Source organism: Petaurus breviceps, unplaced genomic scaffold (genome assembly GCF_028583685.1).
Source record: "Petaurus breviceps papuanus isolate PSGF00001 unplaced genomic scaffold, PetGlider_PUasm1.0 164, whole genome shotgun sequence".
NCBI classification, from domain to species: Eukaryota; Metazoa; Chordata; class Mammalia; order Diprotodontia; family Petauridae; genus Petaurus; species Petaurus breviceps.
The window spans coordinates 14,205,488-14,227,782 of record NW_027185735.1 but is presented as its reverse complement, the minus strand read 5'-3'; the positions used below and the strand labels follow the sequence as shown (position 1 = coordinate 14,227,782).

The 22,295-nt window shown below is 38.3% G+C and overlaps 1 protein-coding gene across 3 annotated transcripts in view; it reads right to left on the bottom strand.

Moving 5' to 3' along the window:
* The window catches only part of MTHFD1 (methylenetetrahydrofolate dehydrogenase, cyclohydrolase and formyltetrahydrofolate synthetase 1), an 88,547-nt gene that overhangs the window by 38,886 nt on the left and 27,366 nt on the right, over positions 1–22,295 (bottom strand). Inside the window, exons 3-9 of one of the 3 annotated variants that reach the window (XM_069082357.1) lie at positions 20,783–20,842; positions 20,131–20,184; positions 15,153–15,289; positions 14,901–15,001; positions 10,552–10,688; positions 9,662–9,773; positions 1,808–1,935 (exon numbers count right to left, since the gene is read on the bottom strand). In XM_069082357.1, the coding sequence (XP_068938458.1) occupies positions 1,808–1,935; positions 9,662–9,773; positions 10,552–10,688; positions 14,901–15,001; positions 15,153–15,289; positions 20,131–20,184; positions 20,783–20,842 (729 nt within the window). The remainder of the gene's footprint in view (positions 1–1,807; positions 1,936–9,661; positions 9,774–10,551; positions 10,689–14,900; positions 15,002–15,152; positions 15,290–20,130; positions 20,185–20,782; positions 20,843–22,295) is intronic. The other 2 variants (XM_069082359.1, XM_069082358.1) reach the window with 2 other exon arrangements.

Sequence of the window (22,295 nt, the reverse complement as noted above, 5' to 3'; positions counted from 1 at the left end):
CTGAAAGATAAGCATTATAGATAATAACCCCCATTATACAGTTGAGGAAACTGAGGCTGAAGAGACCTTGATCATAGTCACGCAGCTATTAACTTTCAAGAGATGGGATTTGAAATGATGTCTCCTGACTCCTGAAACAATTACGCAGGTTCGTTTAAAGGTGTTCAAACTGTTGCATAGTCATCACCTTTTATCATCATCTACTCTTACGAGCTATTGTCTATTTCTGTATATTCTTTAAGCCACTGAACTTAAAACTGCACTGAGACTTTTTGGGACATCCTCTATCTGTGAAAAAGCAAGAACAAGTACCTTAAAAAAAAAAAAACCACCCCGAAGCACAAATAGCCATTTAGAAATAACAGTGTGCTAAGTAAATGTTATGAGATCTGAGTTATAATACTAATTCTGTCATTTACGGCATCCTAAGGTAAGTCATAGGGCTTCTTTCCCTCAGGTTCCTCATCTGTAATACACCTGACTATAGAAAGACAGAACAAGGTAATTTCTATGAAGGTACTGCGTCTCCTTAAAAAAAATGCAGTCAGGTGTATCATAAAGAACACTGAACTTAGAGTTTTGTCTCTAAGTGGCCAAAGTCTGAATTTTTTTTTCCAGTACTTAGTAGTTATATGACCCTGGCTAAGTCATATAACCTTTCTGAGCCTCAAGTTTTTTCAACAGTATAAAGGGCCTGCCTCACAGGGTTGTCATGATTACATGATATAACATATGTAAACTGCAATGTAAGAGTTAAAGTACAATATAAATGTCAGCTATTGTTATTGCTGCAAAGCAGTCATGGCTTAGCAGATAGAATTGACAGGTCAGGAAGCCTTGAATTCAAGTCCCACTTCTGGACACAGACTTGCAACATGACCGTGGACTAACAACAATTTCTCAATTGTTCTCCAGGCAGCTCTCTAAGACTGTAAAGTTGAAGAACTTCATCAGTAGAGGGGCTTACCTTCCTAGGAGTTCCCTATTCAAAAGAAATCATGGGTCTGGTGAAAAGACCAAAAAACCTTATCTATCCTAGGGAGGGGATAAGAGGTACAAGTTGTATACCATAATGGATGCCCCCCATTCTGCCCCCAAATAATTTATTTTATATCTAATTTTAGGAGGCAAAGAATATTTATAAAAATATTCCCTGACTCTCCCACCTAGTTTGATTGTGGACAGACCCAAGATTCTTGGAATTAGGTCATTTTAGAACTGGAAGGGATCTTAGAGGCCATCTAGTCATGTTTCTTCACTTTACAGATTATGAAACAAAAGCCCAGACAGCTTAAATGATCTTCCCAAGGTCACAAAGTGAGTTAACAGAAGAACCAAGACAAGAACCCAAACCGAAATCTCTTGACTCTACATTTAGTGCACTTTCCATTACCTTACAATAAAGAATTATTCACTTAGTGCCTCATTTTCAACAAGTTTTCATTCCAGGATAGTTTCAATATTGCCAGCCAGCAGACTCTTGGGCTGTCTCCCTCCACTCATGGTTGGCATGTGGTATGTGTTTTGAGAAAGCAAGTAATCAATATTTCAGAATCAAATATAAATAATTTTAGAGATCATCTGTGGTATTGCTCTACTCCTTTAGAACAGATAATTAGTTCTATGTTTATGTATCTTAATTTCCATATAAATACCTTTGCCAGTCTTATATACTTATTTACCTTTCCTGAGTCTATTCTAGAAGCATTTCTGAAACTGAAGGATATGACCAAAAACTATTATCTGTTGTAACAGTTGTTATTACATAAAATGATTGTTATTTTTACTTTTTTGCAAATGCAAGTACCTGCATTAACATTGCCACAGTCATGGGTCCAACTCCACCAGGAACTGGGGTAATATAGGAAGCCTTCTCTTTTGCTTCATTATAAGCCACATCCCCCACAACTCTTCTTCCATTAGGTTTTTCATTATCTACAGAATAATTTTTAAAAACAGAAAAATCCGTATAAAGGGAAATACCCAGACCAAATTCTCATGAATTTTCAGCTCTTCATCCAATGTTTTTATTAGCTCTGTGTTTCCTGTGGTATCTGATGGAGTGACAGTTATTCAAGAGTTTGTACTAGAAACTGAAGTGGGCTTAAGATCATGGGTCCTCCCCAGGTATAATTCCCTTTTCTTCTTTAAAGAATAAGATAGGGAGGAGGAGCCAGGATGGTGGAGTACAAGAAGGGACTTGCCTGAACTCTACCTTAAACCCCTCCAAAAACCTTAAAAAAATTACTAAATAAATTCTAGATCAGCAGAATGCACAAAAAGATGAAGTGAAACAAATTCCCAGCCCAAGACAACTCGGGAGGTTGGAAGGAAAGGTTTGTTGCAGCAGGGTGAGAGGTGTGCAGCCCAGCACAGACTGTACCAGCATAGCCACAGCAAACCAAGGGCAGGGCTCAGGGAACTGAAATCGTTGGCAGCAGTGGTGGTTTCCAAACCTCTCTGCCCACAGATGCCAAAGACAACTTAGAAGGTCAGCAGGAAAGGTCTCCCACCTGCATGAGAGAGGAGAGCAGTCCAATATAGGCCATACCAGCACAGCCTCAGCCCCAGCCCCAGCAAACCAGGAGTAGGTCTTGGGAACAGTAGCAGCTATTTCTGGAGCTCTTAGTTCACAGACAGTAAAGGGGTAGAACAATTGGTCAGAAGCAGGTTACAGAGATCTCATTGTTAGCATTGAGGCAGGACTCTATTGCTTTGCCTATACATGGATCTGGGTCCTAGTTCTGGGTGGCAGTCCCAGGATGAGGAGCAGCATTAGCACAGCAGAGCTCATGGCAGCATTGAGGGGAGGATATGCTCCTCACAGTGCCAGGGCAGAGAAGAGTGCTTATGGTCCCTCAAAGACCACAGCACAGGTCAGGAGAGGAGAAAACACCTCTCCTTTGATCACACTCCCTTGGAAGAACTGAAAACTTACAAGTCCCTAGAATTACCTCTGAAAACAGTTGCACAAAACCCCTGAAGCTTGTGATAGTGTGCCTTCCCGGTAGAAGCAGAGCCTTACTCTAACAAAGAGTTAAAAGTCAAGTAATAGGCAGGGAAAATGAACAAACAACAGAAAAACATTCTGACTATAGAGTTACTATGGTGACAAAGAAGATCAAAACACACACTCAGAAGAAAACAAAATCAAAGCTCCTACATTCTCCAAGAAAAATATGAATTGGTCTCAGGCCATGGAAAAACTCAAAAAGGATTTTGAAAATCAAGTAAGAGAAGTTGAGGAAAAACTGGGAAGAGAAATGATAGTGATGCAAGAAAAGCATGAAAAATGAGTCAACAGCTTGCTAAGGGAAACACATCCACCTCTACCCACCCCTCAACCCACATATGCGCAAAGCTGAGGAAAGCAATGCGTCAAAGAAAAGCCAAATGGTAAAAGATGTGCAAAAGCTCACTAAAGAAAATAATTCCTTAGAAATCAGAATGGAGGGCAGTTAGGTGGTGCAGTGAATAGAGCACCAGCTCTGGAGTCAGGAGTCAGTCCTGAGTTCAAATCCGGCCTCAGACATTTAACACTTACTAGCCGTGTGACCTTGGGCAAGTCACTTAACCCCAATTGCTCCACCTTCCCCCTCCAAAACAAACAAACAAAAGAAATCATAATGGAGTAACTGGAAACTAATAATTTTGTGAGAAATCAAGAAACAATAAAACAAAACCAGAAAAATGAAAAAATTTTAGACAATGTAGAATATCTCACTGGAAAAGCAACTGACCTGGAAATCCAGGAGGGACAATTTAAAAATTATTGGACCACCTGAAAGCCAGTATCAAAAAAAGAACCTAGACATCATCTTTCAAGAAATTATCATGGAAAACTGCCCTGATATTCTAGAACCAGAGGGAAAAACAGAAATGGAAAGAATCCAATAATCACCTTCTGAAAGAGAACCCAGAAAACACCCAGGAATATTATAGCTAAATTCCAGATTTCCCAGGTCAAGAAGAAAATATTGCAAGCAGCCAGAAGGAAACAATCCAAGTATGGTAGAGCCACAATCAGGATAACATGAGATTTAGTACTGACTACATTAAAGGGCCTTGGAATATGAAATCACTGGTGGCAAAGAAACTAGGACTACAACCAAGAATCACCTACTCAGCAAAAGTGAGTATAATCCTTCAGAGGAAAAAAATGGACATTCAAGGAGATAGAGCCCTTTCACACATTCTGATGAAAAGAAAATCTGATTTTTAAATACAAGACTCAAGGGAAGCATAAAAAGGTAAACAGGAAAGGGAAATCATAAGGGACTTAATAAGGTTAAACTGTTTATGTTCCTACGTGGGACGATGACATTGTAAACTCATAAGAACATTCTCATTATCAGGATAGTTAGAAGAGGTATATATAGACAGAGGGCACACACAGAGGTGTGAATTGAGTATGAAGGGATGATATCTAAAAAATAAAATTAAAGGGTGAGAGAGGAATGTACTAGGAAAGAGAAAGGGAGAGGTAGAATAGGGGTAAATTATCTCACATAAAAGAGGCAAGAAAAGGCTTTTCTTTACTCTCATCAGAACTGGCTCAAAGAGGGAATAAAACTATCTTACCCTGCAGGAAAAGTAGGAGGGGAAAGGGATAAGAGAGGTTGGGAGTTTGTGATAGAAGGGAAGGCAGATTGGGAGAATGGCTAGTCAAAGCAAAACACTTTTGAAGAGGGACAGTGAAAGGAGAGAGAGTATAGAATAAATGGGCTCAAGGGAGAGGAACAGAATGGAGGAAAATACAGTTAGCGATAGTAATTGAAAATTTTGAAGTTAAGTTTCTCTAATAAAGGCCCCATTTCTCTAACATAAAGAGAGTAAGTTTTTTTTTTTCCCTGAAAAAAAGTGTTTATTAAACACTTGTGTTGAGTACTGAGCTAAATGCTGGGGATGCAGATAGAAAAACCAAGGCCTGGCAGTCCTTCATGTCACCAAAAGTATTTTAGTTGATGACTCTCAGTTTATACATGTGGTGTGTATGCTGCCCCTAAGATGGAGTCTGGTTACCCTGGCAGCAGGGAATGGGGAAAGGGACTCCTCTGGTAGCTGGATGGAATATCCACATTCTTGACGGAGAACTTTTGGCTGGGCCATGCAGTGGAGACAGTGATGTAAATGTGGAGTGCTGCAAGGCCGTAAAGCATCTCAGGTTTGGGGTCCATTCCAAAGAGTTTCCAGATGACATAATTTTGGTTCTGGATATACAGGTACTCAAAAGTAGCAGGATCTTGGCACAACAGTTCCACGGGGCCTTTGGGAAAGAAGCTCACCTGGAAGAGGCATCTCATACCATGGTAAGGTGTCTGCTGCACCACATGGGCCACGCGCTGCTTGTCCTGGAGAAGCAGGAACCTGTGGCTCTGTTCCAGGCTTGCAGACTCCAGTACAAGAGCAAAGCGTTTGATGTACCCTATGAAGAGGCAGTCCTGTAATGTCACCACCACATCCCTGACAGCTGTTTGGCCATCAAACATGGAGGACTTGATCTCTAAGAATACCTTTCAGACATTGGGGATGAGGAAGAGGGCTTCTTTCTTCAACATGTCTAGATCTTTTTTGCTTGCTGTGACCTTCTGAGAATTGGACCTTTACAAGACTGGACTTCTGGCTCAGCCTTCTTAGCAGCTGCTAAGACAAAAACTGATTCTGGGGTGTCTGTCCTCTCTTCCATCCTGGAATGAGCCCTTGACCCTTCTCCTATGGCTCTGCCAGGAGCAAATAGTAGGGATTCTCTTCTGGTATGGGTTGAACTAGATTGCTGCTGAAATTCTTACAACTCTGAAACTTTGTGATTCATCTATGTGGTCTTCCTTTCTCCTCCTTCTCCTCCTCTGTCCTCTGCGGCAGTGGCAGTGGTGGCCCAAGCGAGTCAGCTGTGGTCCTGTCATGGCACAAAGCTACCATGGCCTAGGACTTCAGTGGCTGCAGGTGCTAGGGGCTGCTAGCCCAGGTGAGGGAGGCAGAGGCACACAGGCTACATGGTCAGGCTCCATGACTGAATGGTGGCAAGTTTCACTATTGCTCTGGTTGCAGGGAATGCCGTGGCTGGCAGGGTGAAGGAGAAAAAGGAGGGGGAGAGAGAGGGAGGAGGGAGGAAAAAAGGAGACAAGAGTTGGGGAGCCTCACCTGAGGCTTCTTACTGTTGTCCACGGGCTTCTGTCTATCCCCCCCCCTCCAATATGCAAAGGCTTAAAAGCAATGCTCTCTGCCTGTCTGTCTCTCCCCTGGCAATAGCTGCTGCCACTGCTGCCACCACAAGCAACTGAAAGGAGTCTGAAAACAAATTTTTAAAAATAAGAGCCATTCCCCAATTGATAGATGATCAAAATATATGGCTAATTTTCAGATGAAGTAATCAAAGCTACCTCTAGCCATATGAAAAAATACTCTAACTCACTATTAATTGGAGAAATGCAAATTAAAACAATTCTGGGTACTACCTCATATCTGTTAGATTGGGTAATAGAACAGAAAAGGTAAATGACAAATGTTGGAGTGTTGGAGGGGATGTGAAAAAAACGAGACATTAATACACGATTGGTGGAGCTGTGAACTGATTGAACCATTCGGTAGCACAACTTGGAACTATGCTCAAAGGGCTATAAAACTGACGAGGGGCCAGAAATGTTGAGGGAGAAACCCCCAGGAATACAGGCATCCCGAAACTAAGAGTTCCCAGGGCAAGGTCACCTAGAATGAAATAGCGGACTCAAACATTCTTTAAGTCAAAGTGGCAAAAGTTTATTGTTACATTGTACAGCGGGCAAGATTTCTTAGGGAACGTGCAACCTTAGAGGGATACAGTTAAAGTTTATATAGGATAAACTATGGTAAAACATGTGCCAAATATGCTAACTAGGTGAGTGTGTGTGTGTGTGTGTGTGTGTAGGGGGATTAGGGAGTAGTTAAGGAGTGATCAGTTCTTAAAGGAACATGAACTTTTAACATCTACTGAGATGGCATTTTACACAGAGTTCACTGGTAAATAGCCCAAGGTGGGGTGGTACAGAGAGATGTGGTTTTAAAATGTCCTGAAATGTCATTAAGTCAACTAATGGTCAGGGCTGACTGAGGTTGGCCCCATCAATATCTTGTTAGACAAAATAAACTTAAGGGAGTATACACATGTCTAAGTCTAGGATACATATGATAGGTCAGTGAGTAGTAAATATTTTTATGACTCAGTACACAGCTAGTTCAGCCAGTACACAGCTGGTTTAAACTACTAAATCCTATAGGTGCAGTTGCCTACTGTGTCAGGGAGATAATTGATGAACAGGATGCTCTCAGAAAAACCTAGAGTTTCATGGGCTGATGCAAAGTGAAATGTACTGTGTACAGAGTAATAGCAACAGTGTAAGATGATGAGCTGTGAATGACTTAGCTATTCTCAGCAATACAATGACCCAAGACAACTCCAAAGGACTTAGGATGAAAAAGACTATCCATCCCCAGAGAAAGAACTGATAGTGTCTCAATATAGATTGAAGTCCTTTTTAAAAATATTATTTTTCTTGAGTTTTTTTTTGTTTTCCTTCACAATATGACTAATATGGATAGGTTTTACATGACTGCATATGTATAACCTATATCAAACTGCTTGCCTTCTCAATGAGGTGGGGTGGGAAGAAGGAAAGAAGACAACATGGAACTCAAAAGTTGTAAAAATGAATGTTAAAAATTGTTTTTACGTGTTAACAGGAAAAATAAAATTAAAAAATGAAAAATGAAAAAAAGTAAAATAAAATCATTTTCCAACTTCAAGAATAGGATAAATGTTAGTTGCTAAATTATTAAAATAAACAAACATAAAAAAAGGAGAAACATAATAAAATGCTTAGGCTTTGATAGACTAATAGGAAAATCCTTTTGCCTGATACCAGGCACTGAAAAAAATTGAAGCTTTTCTTTATTCTTTATGCCAAGTAACAGTTCCATAATAAACCCTTCTTAAAATGTTAATTTACCAAGGCCTACAAAGGGAGTTTTTAGGTGCACAAAGCCTGAACCCTGTCACAGCTGCCAGATCCCGTTTCTACAGCAACTGTCAGCATTCTGTTAAGCTCTCTGCGTGAGCTGAAGAACAATCCAACATCCAATTCCAAAGATGAGCAGCTCCATAAATGTATGCAAAAGGCAAAGAATGTAATTACGCTTCCCTCAAAAAGGATGCCAAGAACAACTACAAATCTTACCAGCAGAGAATAGTTATTTGCAAGAACAAAAGCAAAGGATACACCATACACTCCCTCACACAAAGTACCTCCCACACTCAGTTTCACTGCTTCTCCTAGGAAAGGGGAAGGAGGTCTAGACTTTGCAGCTCCAAGGTTCAGAGCCAGAATATGGAATTCCATTGTGAGCAGGGGCCTTTCAACATCTGCATGTAAGTTTGTTTCAGTCACCACTTTTTCTCTGCTTTCATTTCTCTGGGGACAAAGAAGGCTATATTGGGAAGAACACTGAAACAGGAGTCAAGAGACATGGATCCTAATCCAAGCTCTGCCTTTATAGCCTCCTCTTCTCCAATGCTGGGAAATGCCACCTCCCCTACAAAAATAATGTAAATGCAAGTGCTAATCCAAACACTCTCTTCTACTTTTAATTGGCACAGACCCCTTGGGATTTTGGTAGGATGTTATTTTATCCCTTGAATGTATTAAAAAAGTGATAAATAAAGTAAAAGTAATAAATAAATGAGAACCAAGACAAGAGCATCACTTTGTAGGGGACAAAGATTTATCCAAATTTAGGCTTTAGACAATTTAGTCTTTGGATTCATTCATTCTACTATTGTTCTGTCATGTTTTTTATTCTTTCTCATGGAACATGAGAACCAATTTTGCAGACATTCATGTGTTTATATGTTCTGACCTAACAATAATAATTCACAGAGGAACAATAGTAAGAAATAGCTGTTTTTATTTTATTCATATTCACTCTCTGAAAAACATGGATTGTAGGGGAGGCTAGTAAAAGCTTCAAGTTCAAGTAAACATTCTATGATAACCTACAAGAATACGCAGCCATCATCTATTAACTTTGTTATTCTATCTTTCTGTATCTCACAAAAGATAAAGGTGAAGAATGGCAAAGGCTGAAATCTTATCATGCAGAGGACATAAGATATTAAACAGAAGTAACTCCAATGTCATCGGGAAGCAGTGAAAGTGATGAGTTGTAGGAGAGTAATTTCTTTATAATCCATTAGATAATTGCACTGCAGGAAAAACGAGCTATCAATTATGAGTTACTGCCTTAAAAGCATGGTGAGAGAGTGGGAGGGAGATTAAATAGGGTGAAAACTTGACAGTGATTAATTTTCCTAGCAATTTAATAACTGTACCTCATATTTAAGACTTGAAGGGGAAAAGAAGATTATCCCTCACTTTAAGACTTGAAACAAAGCCTAGATGCGACACTGTATATTTATTCAATAAGACTAGATTTCATCAATGTCATCTAAAAATCACATCTTTACTCCCTCCATTCCCCATCATATTGAGGTCCATAAATGGCACAAATCCTAGAATAATTCACTTATCACCATTCTATTTAACATGTGCATTCCTGGCTTATTTCCAATGAGTCAAAGGATCTTTCTTTACCCACCCCAACTTCTAAAAATAACAAGTGGAGCACCAACCTGGAACATAGTTAATTCCACAATCTATTACTATAGCTCCAGATTTAATCCATTCGCCTTTCACCATTTCAGGTTGTCCAGCTGCAACCACAAGGATATCAGCTTTATTCACCTATCAAAAAAGGGAGAAAAAACCCAAAAACAATCATAGCAGTAAACAGAAATAGATACTAGAAAAAGTGTAGAAGTAGAAAGGGCACTGGAATGGGAAGATAACATCAGGAACCTTGTCTTTTTCCTCAAAGTTACTTCAATCAAGCCGTAAGTCACTTAGCTAGCTAGCATGGTGCAGTGAATAGTACAGGCCCTGGAGTCAGAAGGACCTGAGTTCAAATCTGGCCTCTGACACATGACACACTTACTAAATGTGTGACCTTGGGCAAGTCACTTAACCCCAAGTGCCTTGCTCCGCCCCCCTCCAAAAAAAAGTCATTTAGCTTCTCAAGGTTTTCATTTCCTCATCTATAAAAGATGGGCATGACCATGTTCTTTGTAGGAACATTATGAAAGAAATTTACTGAGTGTATTTGAGGGAGGAGAGGTTGAGAGGAGGAAAAACTTTGCAAATGAGCCAAAGACTAAAAATCCCAAGTGAAACTATTTCTGGTACTTATCTCCTTCAGTTCTACAAGATACATCTCTATTAAGGGAAGTATTAGCCTCATTATGAATACAGAAATCTGGCTGAACATCTTGATTTAGACATTTGCCTATGATCACAAAGGCATTAGAATTTATCCCTAAGGATTTCAATGTTAGAAAACAAACGTCAATGTCCAAGTGCTACTTTGTGACAGACACCCAATTCCCTGCACCCTAATGACACAGCATACTTTTGGTCAGGTAACACTGACAAACCTTCGGTATACACTATACCCTGAAGATCTTACCTCCTCAGACAACTGGACAGTTTTTGAATGGCATGTGGTCACTGTGGCATTATTCCACAGAAGCAAGTCATGCATTGGCGCACCAACAATCTTGCTACGTCCAATCACCACAGCATGCCTACCAGCAATTTGTACTCCTGAAAGAAACCCCAGAATTGATCTCAAACACAGAAGCAGGAGGAATTTTTGTTCATAATGCTACCTATATTTTACTTTCAAAAGTCAGAAACTTTTCAAGTTTTTTCATCTCCATTCTTGGGTGGAAATTCTCTGTTTTCAAGTTTGAGTAACAAATTGAGACTTAGACATGTGCTCCTTCTTGCTGTAGGTTTTCTGAAAGCAGCTTAAGCAAAATTCATTCACTGAGTCATAGCAGAGTGGGAAGAGAACCCACACACACATAAAAAAAAAAGCTTGACATATAGCTAAACAGCAATGTGGAAGAGGGCACCAGCTTAAATTACAAGAAACAAAAGTTATAAGCAACAAAGTGGAGTGGGGGGGACAGGGAGCAGAGAGAGATTAGATTAATGAATATGTAGTTTTATTTTCCTTAAGTTAAAAAAATGATATATTGGAAGATTGTTAAGAGTTCTCCTTGGGGCGGCTAGGTGGCACAGTGAGTAGAGCGCTGGCCCTGGATTCAGGAGGACATGAGTTCAGATTCAGCCTCAGACACTTAACAGAAAAAAAAAAACAAAAAAAAAACCTAGCCGTGTGACCTTGGGCAAGTTACTTAACCCCAACTGCCCTCTAAAGAGCAAAAATAAAAAAAAGAGTTCTCCTTGCCCACATTTCCCTTGAAGCTGGGGGTCTGGGAAGAGGCTATGGCTGGAAAATGAGAACGTCTCAAAACCAGAATTACAGCAGGAAGGTATCTTGTATCTCATATAACACTTTCATTTTGCAGGAGGAAACTAAGACCCTTGATGGTAAGGTGAGCCATAGGAACCCAGATCCCTCAACAAACATTCCAAATAAAATATATCTGGTGAAAAAAGGAGAATCACATGTGAGTCCTGCACCAGTCCTATGGGTGCACAGGAGGACCGACAAAATCCTGTAGGAACCTTGACCAGCTGTGACAGGTCAAAAGAGCAGTACAAAGCAGACTTGGGCAACTGGAAAAGAATAGTGTGACCCCCACTTGGAAAAAGGCCACTCAAGCCCAGTGGCAGGAAAAGAGTCCTGAAAAAAGACCAGCTGAGGGCAATGTAGGGACTCTGTGGGAACAGCTGTAGCAGCACCTAAGGCAGGGAGAAAGACCAGAGCCATGTGGTGACAGAGAGTCCTCGAAGAAACTAAGGTAAAACTGCTAGCAATAGCCCCTGAGCCTGGCAGCAAGGCGAAAGGCCTGACACAGGGACCTATCCAAGGGCCCTGTAGCAAGGAGGTAGATCTAGGCAGAGCCCAATGCTGAGGCAGCACTGGAATCCCTTGAGGGAATGTCCTAATCTTGTTCACCACACAGAGAACCAGTCAAGGCCTGCTTGTTCCCTTCAGAAAATAAAGAACAGTGTCCGACCCAAGCATAGAGCCTCTGCCCTCAATGTAGATGCTGAGACAGTCAATATGAACAAACCAAGAAATACAACAAACATTATAAGAAAATACCTTTGACAGAGACACAAGCTGGGGTGTTTGTTAAACAAAGAAAGCAACTTCACAAGGAAGAGACACAAGGTGGGGTGTTAAAGGAAAAGAGCAACTCCCCAACAAATAGCAAATTAACACTTTAGGAGACATGGAGAACCTCACCCAAGAATTGAACACCACAAAAATCAGAAAAAAATCAAACAGAAAATGACCCAATCAAACAAGAAAAATTAAAACTAAACCAATGGGGGAAAAAACCCAAATCAAACAAAAAAAATTAAAAATAGATTATGATAACAAGTGACCAGGAAAACAGGCTGAACAGAGTTAATCTAAAATTATCAAACTTTCTGAAAAAAATCATGACACTTCCCCCCTCTGTCAGAAGACAAAGTCTGGCTACGATATAACAAGAAATTATAAATGAAAACTGCCCAGACTGCTTAGAACCAGAAAGCAAAGTAAAAAGAGAAAAAATCCACCAGTCCCCTCTGAAAAGAAACCCTCATGAATCCAACAGCCTAAGCCCAAAATTTCCTGGACAAAGAAAAAAAAAAGAAAACAAGCAGCCAAAAATAGAGTTCAAATACCAAAGAGCCACAGTCAGGATCATGCAAGATGTGGCACTGAGAGTTTGGAATGATATTCCAAAATACAAAGGACAAGGGTTACAATCAAGAATAAAATATTTGGCTAAACAAAGTATAATCCTATGGGGGAAAAATGGACAATCCATAAAATAGAATATTTCCAAGAATTTCTGATAGGCCAAACCAAATACACCAAAGTATTTAGAAAATGGGTTTCAAAGAATGATTCAGGTATAAGTGATCTGCAGTACTCAATCAATGTATTAGGCAACTAATGGCTGATCTATTTCATGTGCAATTTGTGTTAGGCTTCTGTAAGTGTACAGTAAATTAATTTAAGACTTAAGTATCAGAGTCAGCTTAGTAGACTGAAAGCTAACTTTGGAGTAAGCAAGATCTAGGTTCAAGTCCAACCTCAGATACATACTAGCTGTCTGATTCAGGGTAAATTACTTAATCTCTCTGTGCTCCTGGAAACCAAGATTCTTTATTGAGTTGCCAGAAATGTTGCATCAGGAGCAGGGAGTTTCGTCACCAGAATTTCTCAACATCAATGAAACTATAGATAAGGGGGAAAAAAATTAACAGCCTAAAGAAAATGGCGTTAAGGCTTGTGTTTCTGTCACCAATTACAACCAGGCACCATTTATAGTTGGGGAAAAAAAGCTGGTTGAATAAGCTTGCCAAATAAGATATGACTGTACCAACTTCTTTAAGTAGTAAACAACTTCTTGTACATCTAACATTTGATTTATAGTCAAATGTGCGTATGCAGGGATAAAGCATTTTCAATAATAAGTTTTAAAAGCATATATGCACAAAACCAAAATCAAAGTATTGGCAAAGGGAGAAATACTTGAAGCTTTCTCCATAAATGTAAGAGTAAGTTGAGGATTCTCCCTTTCCCATTCCTTTCATTTCATAGTTCTAGAAATACTAGCACTAACAAAAAGACAAGAGAAAAATATTAAAGGTATAAACACAGGTAAAGAGGAAACACTCTGTTTTCAATGTAGTACTTTATAGAACTTGACAAATTAATTGCAATAAGCAGTAATCATAAAAACTTTTTTAAACTTAAGAAATATTTTAAAAATCAGTGGAGTAGATTAGATTAGAATAGTAGCTTATAAATATAAGCATCATATATCCATAGTGCTTTAAGGTTTGTGAACTACTTCCCGTATTATCTTATCTGATCCTCACAACAACTCTAAGAGGTAGGTGCTATTATCATCTCCACATTACAGATGAGAAAAGTAAAGCTAAGTTAATAAGTGTCTGAGGCAAGATATGAAATAAGTTTTACTGACTCCAAGTCTAGTTCTGTATATAGTACACTATTTTGTCTCAGAAACATCAAACTCAATAACCCACAGTGCTTGATAAACCTGAAATTATACACTGCATGGGGAAGAATTCCTTACTTAACAAAAATTAATGGAAAAATTGCAAAGCACTTAATATCTTAAGCCATGTACAGAAAGCTCAAAATGGATGGGCAACCTGAATATTAAAGGCTATGACTAAAATGGAAATATTTTATATTATTATATATGTATAACCTATATCAATTGTTTGCCATCTCAGGGACAAGGATGAGGATATGATACTCAACATTTTAAAAAATGAATGTTAAAAATTGTTTTTACACGTAATTGGGTAAAAAATAAAATATTATTTTAAAAAGGAAATTACCTTCCATTTATTCTGTATATATATTTGTATGTATCTAGTTATTTACATGTTGACTCCTTGAGAATTCAAGTTTCTTAAGGCCAGGAACAATTTCTTGCCTTTCTTTGTATTACCCAACCCTTAGCACAGTGTCTAACAAGTATTAAGTACTTAATAAATGCTTGGTAACTGATGAATGAATATAAAGACCAAAAACAGGGGGGGGGAAGAAATTATAGATAACTAACTCAAAAGATCCATTACTCTAAAAAATTAAAATAAAGATTTTTGTTATAAACATATTTCCAATGGTTATGATACATATAAATTTGGAGAAAGGTGTTTTTTATAAAAGCTTTGTAGCTCCCTACCACTGCCCAGTACAGGAAATGTCCTTAAATTAATGGATGCTAAATTGGAATAGGAAGTATAAACATTAATATAAACATTTTTTTAAAAAGGGAAGCTCTGAAAATTTAGCCATACCTGTCTCTTTGATAAGTTCTAAGCATCCTTTAGGTGTACAGGGAATGAAACAATCTCCTAGGTCACCTCTAGCAAGCTTTCCAGCACTGATGCTAGTCAATCTGAAACATTAAAGGCAGAATGAATAAGAACCAAGGCAATTAAGAGCTTTGAATCTTTTAAAACAGTGGCATGGAGTTTCCCTGAGTTACCAATACATGTTCTAAAGATACAATAGCTTTAAAATGAAGTGACTCAAAAAGTCAAACACACCCATCCACGTCCTTTTCAGGAGCAATGGTATTTGTCACCAGCTCAGTGTTAATGGTCTTTTCTGCATCTAAAGGTAACTGGACCAGGAGTCCATGTACAGTAGGGTCTTCATTCAAAGATGTGATGCACTTTAAAACCTAAAAAGAAATTCTGCAAGTTAAAGACAGTAGAGGGTAGGAATAGAAACTATTATAAGGCAAAACATATCCAGTCACATTTCCCCTCCGAGTTTTATTTCAGAGAGTTTAAAGAAAAGGCACCCTGTATATAACTTTCATGTTAGATCAAAACACCTTCCAATAATATCTCTACATACAAGAGAGGTATGTTGAGGTAGTAGTTAAAAAAGGGCATGGGAACCTCTGGGAGTAAATGGTCTAGATCTGTGATTTCACTGTTGTTTTTTAATTTTATTTTTTTTTCCAAAATTTTATTTTATACTCAAACACCAGAACACAAATAGAGAATAGAGAAAACAAACCAAAAAAAGAAAATAGAACAAACAAAAACATATCATAAACTTAAATACAAAGTTAGAAATAAAAACATGCCATGTGCACAGCAGAACATGAGAGGATTCAAAATATGTAACAAATTTTTATTTCAAGAAAGCCTATATGAGAAATAATACTCCTTGTGTTGAGAATCGTCCATCTTTGCTTCCTTATGAGTTTTCTTTTGTTTTCTGCTGTGCACTTTTACTTTTGTTCTTTTTTTCCCTCCCACTACCTCCACCCCTCACCCCGGCCACAATAAAGTTTAGATGTTTCTCTATAGTTATAAATATATACATACCCGCCCCCACCCTCAGAAGGCCACAATAAAGTTTAGATATGGTTCTCCATAGCTGTAGATATATACATACACTGACATATACATTCCTAAACCTTTTCTATTCCTGATCTTTGTTTTTATGTATATACATATCTAGTTTCCTACTCTTCCTGCCTCCTCTACTTTACTTTTACCTACCTTGCCCTCCTATGATTTGCCCACCCCCCTCCAAGGATCCCTCCCCTATCCTCCCATTCCCATAAATCTAAACACCCTTCTATACCTATTCTTTCACCATCCCCTCTAAGGTCCCTCCCTTGTCCTTTCCCCCCTCCCTATGCCTCTACCATTTTATTTCTTCTGAATTTAGACTTCTACTCTTAAATATATATATGTATTGCTCCCTCTTACACCCATTCCCAATGAAAATAGGTTACCAGAACTACCAGCCCTCCTTCCCCATCTAATTCCTATGTATCAATTCTTCATCTTGCACCTGATTTGTATAAAAATAATTACTCTTCTGAGCTGTTTCTAAATGGTTTTACTTTTAAAATTTGTATCATGCCCAGGTTTTCACCAATATTTCTTATGAACTACCCAATTATTAGTAAGAATCTCAAACATAAATTTTACATTTTACATATATAAAAAGTAAACAGTCTGTCCTTAAGGATGCCTTATAATCAGTCTTTGTTACATACCTTGTATTTATATTGACTGGCGCTTGTATGTGGAATCATCTATTAAGTTCAGGTTTTTAAAAATTAAATAAAAAAAAATTTTTTGGAGGGGGGAGGGCAAGGCAGTTGGGGTTACGTGACTTGCCCAAGGTCACACAGCTAGTAAGTGTTAAGTGTCTGAGGCCGGATTTGAATTCAGGTCCTCCTGTCTCCAGTGCCGGTGCTCTATTCACTGCACCACCTTAGCTGCCCTGTTCAGGTTTTTTTTTTAAACAAAATCTTTAAAGTCTGAGAGTTTATCAAATGTCCATTTTTTTTCCCATTCAGAATAATATTTAACTTTGCAGGGTGTGATATTTTTGGCCAGAGCCCTAAGTGCTTTTGCTCTTCCATATGTTATGTTCCAAAACCTGCAATCCCTTTTATGTTTCTGCTGCTAGGTGTTGTATAATTCTTTTTTTTTTTTTAAAGCAATCGGGGTTAAGTAACTTGCTCAAGGTTACATGGCCAGTTATTTCTGGGTGTGGTGCTGAGTGTCTGAGCCACCTGGCCGCCCCTAAGCAAGTGGGGTTAAGTAACTTGCTCAAGGTTACACGGCCAGGTGTTTCTGGGTGGGTGCTAAGTGTCTGAGCCCGGGATTCGATCTCCAGGTCATCCCAACACTACAGCTAGTGCTCTTGGTCTTGTGTAATTCTAATTGTAGCACCATCATATTTAAATTGCTTTAATCTTGATCTTTAATAGTTTTACTTGAGCTGGGAATTTTGGAATTTAACTATGATATTCCTATGAGTTTTCCTCATGAGAAAAGAAATCTCTTTTAAGTGGTAATCTATGGATATTTTCTACTTCTACTTTCCCTGCTTGTTCTAATGCTTCAGGACAATTTTCTTTAATTATTTCTTGTATTATTGGATCGAGATTCTTTTTTTGATCATAACTTTCAGTTAGTCCAATTATTTTTATATTTTCTCTTCTTAATCTATTTTCCAAATCTGTTGTTTTTCTTGTTTCACTTTTCTATTTTTTCATTATTCATATTTTGTTTAATCATTTCTTAATCTCTTATAATTCACTGGCTTCACTTTGCCCAATTCTAATTTTCAAGGTGTCATTTTCTTCCTTAAGATTCTGGATCTCCTTTTCTAGTTGGTTGACTTTCCTTTCATACTCTTGTTTTCTTGGATTATTCTTATTTTCTTTTTTTAGTTTCTCCTCCATCTCTGTCATGTGATTTTCAAAGTATTTTTTAACGCTTTCTATAAATTCTTTTTGGGCAGGTGACCATTTGATGTTACTCTTTGAGGGTTTCTTTACTTCAATTTCCTCCTCTGAAGATGAACCCCGCACATCTCTATTCCCATAATAGGTTTCTATAGTTGGATGCTTTCTCCTTTGCTTGTATGTATTTTTTTTTGTGGTGATAATTTAGTTATTTGTAGTCACCTCTAGCCCTGAGGTAAGAGAAATGGTGCCTCTTGCCCCAGATCTTCAGTTCTTCCCTCTAGCTTGAAACCAGTCAAACCTCGGTCTTCAGGGGCTCAGACACCCAACTCCCCTCAATATCCTAGGTGTAAAAATTCTGTTGGCTGGGAAGGAGGCAGCCTCTCAAACCAACTAACCCCAGGGCTTGCCGTTTATTGTTTAAGCTTGCAGCTAGCTGTTAAAAGGGAACCTAAACTTGAAGGTATTTACTCTTCACAGGGACCAAACCTTGTCCTGGGATTTTCTTCTAATCTTTTCAAATTGTCCTGGGAGGACCCCTCCTGGGTTATACCCCTGTTCTTCTTTATCTCCACCCATACTTTGTTTGCACTAAGGTGCTATTTTAACTCTTTTGTGGGGGAAGGTCTTGAGAGCCTGAAATTTTACAATTTACTCCTAATTTCATTGTTATAAGGCATTCTCAGTGAAGAAGCTCTACCAATGCAGACAGTTAGAAAGAAGACTGCAACTTCTGTGGATTTATAGTTCTAGAAAGATGTCTGGGACGTTGAGAGGTTAAGTAATTTGCCCAGGGTCACACAGTTAATGTGTCAGAGGTAACACTTGAACACAGGTCTTCTGACACTGACGCTGGTTCTCTATTTAATATGCTGCTCTGCTTCTTGGCCTTTCTTCTTACTTAGTCATTTAGGGCTCCATTATAAGCTTTAATTTTTTTACTTCTTATTAATGGAATGTTTTTGTTCATGATTCAATTGAATAAGCATTTATTAAGTGCCTACTATCAAGCAACCAACGAACATTTATTAAAAATCTACTAAAAGTTTGTAAAGGCAAAAATGAAATTGTTCCTGCCCTCAGTTTCCATTCTATGAGGAGATAACATATATACATATATGTATATAAAACAGATACAAGGTATTTTTTTGGGAGGGGAGAGGTGGGAGGCAGAGAGTAGGAATTACTAGCAGCCAAGATGAGCAGAAAAGGCTCCTGTAGGGAATGGTATTTGGGCTGAGCTTTTTTTTTTTTTTTTAAGCAATCAGGGTTAAGCAACTTGCTCAAGGTTGCACGGCCAGTTATTTTTGTGTGGGTGCTGAGTATCTGAGGCTGGAACCGATCCCTGGTCTCTCAATGCTGGGGCTGGCGCTCTTACTCACTGCGCCACCTGGCCGCCCCTCTTTTGGGCTGAGCTTTAAAGGAAACTAGGGATTCAAAAGATAGAGATAAGGTGAGGAGAAAATGGGATTCAAGGCATGAGTATCAGACTGTGTAAAGGTAAGGAGACGGGATAGAATGTTATGTATGAAGAACAGGAAAGTAGGCCAGTCTGGCTGGAATGCAGACTAGATGAAGGAAGGAATATCAAACCAGTATAGAAAAGTTAGCTAAGGTCTGATTGTAAAGGGCTTTAAATTCCAAACACAAGAGTTTATATTTTATTCTAGAGGCAAGAGACATTTGTTGAGTAGGGGAGTGATCTGTGTTTTAGGAAGGTAATTTTGGCACTTGTATTGGGGATGAATAAGAGAGGGTAAAAAGAATGGAAGCTGGGACAACAATTAGGAAGACATTCCATACTCCAAGTATGAGTGTCTGAATACAGAATTTACCCCTTGAGGGTAAAGGAGAGGACACTTATGAGAAACAAGGAATTCAATATAGATATTAAACTTTTTATGCAACTCTATATGTAGTATCTCTTATGTACAACTATGTTCTTTGTACCTCTTCTTATGCATTTGAGTCATTTTATGTGATAACTGTGTCATAGGCACCTACTAGACCGTATGCTCTATTAGGGCTAGGATCAGATATTTATTTTTTCTATTTCTTTCAGTTCCTAGCACAATGCTTTAAACATAGCAGATACTTAAGAGATGTGTGTCCAATAGTGAATCACCTGTATCACAGGACTATACCATTTATTCCGGGTCCTTTCCCCTGAAGTAAGGCAGCCACACACACATACACACAAACACTCACACACACACCCCCTTATCCCTGAAGACGTAATAAGTCATAACCATGATATGGAACCACAAGGATTGCTCCACATGAGCCCAACAGCTTACCTCTGCCTCAGTTGAGGTTCTTGGTAGTTTAATGTGAGTGGCTCTGATTCCAATCTGTAAAAATGAAAATGTAAAGCATGTCTAATGATCTAACTGGCTAGAAGAAGTGGGAGGACTAAGAGATAGAGGTATTCCTTGGGTAATGATAACTAAATATCGGTCAAAAGGTATCGCCATCAAATTCCTATGTCCTAAAGGAATCTGTAGCATTCCAGTGATCCCTGTGGGTCCCCAGTCTTTTCAATGAGTCCACAAAGTTAAAACTATTTTCATAATAATACTAATACTTTTAATTTCTAATAGGGTCAACAATAATAAGATACAGCCCACAAGCTCTTTGGGTGGAGTCCTCAGTAATTTTTAAGAGTGCAAAAAAGTCACAAGATTGAGAACCACTGTCATACAGTTACCCATTTACTTATTTCCCCATAATATTTCAGATTCATTGTGTTCTTTTAATTTTTCCATTCTAGTTTTCTGTTTAAGCAAAGCAGGTAAATAAAAGTCAGAGGCTCTAGCTAGAAGCCATTTATTTCTAATTTGCAATACAAGTCAAATTAGGATAAAGGCATGAGAATTTTAATTGGGGGAGAGAGGAGAGAAGTGCTGATGAGATCACTATGTTAGCTAGCAGTATCAGCTTGGATTTTACCTCCTCAGCAGCTTTTAGCTTCGTACTTATATAAAGGTTTGAATCATCTCTATCTCCAACCTAGAACAAATAAACACAGTTACTTAATGAGGTATTATACATAGGAAAGCCATTAAATTTTAGTTTGATAAAGTAGTATTAGTGAAACAAACTTTATTACAGTTAACTTTGGGAATGTACCTAATGTATCAAGGAGACTAACACAGAAATACATAACCTTTGAAAATCATTAATTAGATAAAGCTTATAGTCTTATGCTATCTTCTAAAATCTGAGTAAACAAAAACAAGCAACAAACACAAACAGGGATCTAACATTCTCTTCTCCCTTCTCATGTTCAAGGCTGAGGAAACTACCCTAAGAGAGAGAGTAGTCTTAAGAGATCTGTTACTCTCTAACTTGTTCCTAAGACAGAGAGTGGTGCAACTCTTGTTGGCACTAAACATTTGCAGGAGAGTGAAACAATTTCTTAGTGTTTTATAATATGAAATTGATTTTATATAGGAAGACATACATGAAATAAGCAAAACTGGGAAAATAATATATACTATGATTTCAATAATGTAAATGCAGAGATTTGCACTGTAACTTATCTGAATTCAGCTGCCTTTTTAAAATTTAGTTACAGTTGTCATTGTGTTTATCAGAGATGTCAAACTCCCTGCTTAGAAAACTTCAGAAGGAACCAGATTAAAATGTAATTAGAGAATACTCCAACAAAATAAATAAAAACGCAATACAATTTAATGTTAATTTGTAGTTTTCCAAGTAAATATGTGGCTCCCAGGGATTCATTTCTACCATTGGTTTACCTAGTTCTGCTTTCATTGTTCTGTATCTGTTCATACAGGCTTTCCCACGTTTCTCTGAAAACCTCATATTCATCTTTTCTTACAGGGACAATACTCACAGAGATAGCACACTCTCCTTTCCTCTATGCACTGTACAACTAAGCTACTCTGGTTCTTTCTCTTCCTCAAAAATGACAGGTCATCTCTAGACTCCTCACCTTTTCATAGGCTATCTCCCATGCCTGGATTTCACTCTTTCCACACACCTCTAAAACTCAAATTCAGATCCTACATTTTGCAGGAGGCCTTTCCTAGTCCTTCCCATTGCTAGTGCTTTCTCTTTAGAAATTAACTTTCATTTACAATGTACATCTCTTGTATGCAAAATTTTTTGAATGCTTTCTCCATTAAAATGTAAGCTCTTTTAAGGCAAGGGCCATGCTTTTCTTCCCTCTCTTTTTTTAATTTTGATATCCCCAGGACTTAGCACAGTGCCCTGAACATAGCAAGGATTTATTAATAAATGCTTGTCGACCAACTGACATTCACCTATACCACAATTTATTCAGCTACTCTCCATTTTATGGGAAACCCATTTTATTTCTAGTTTTTTTGCTATCACAAAAATGAATCACTACCATGTGCAAGACCAAATCTCTCAGTGCCCCAGGCAACTCTAACCTGTATTTTAAAAGGGAATTTCTCACCAGCAGCTCCCTATA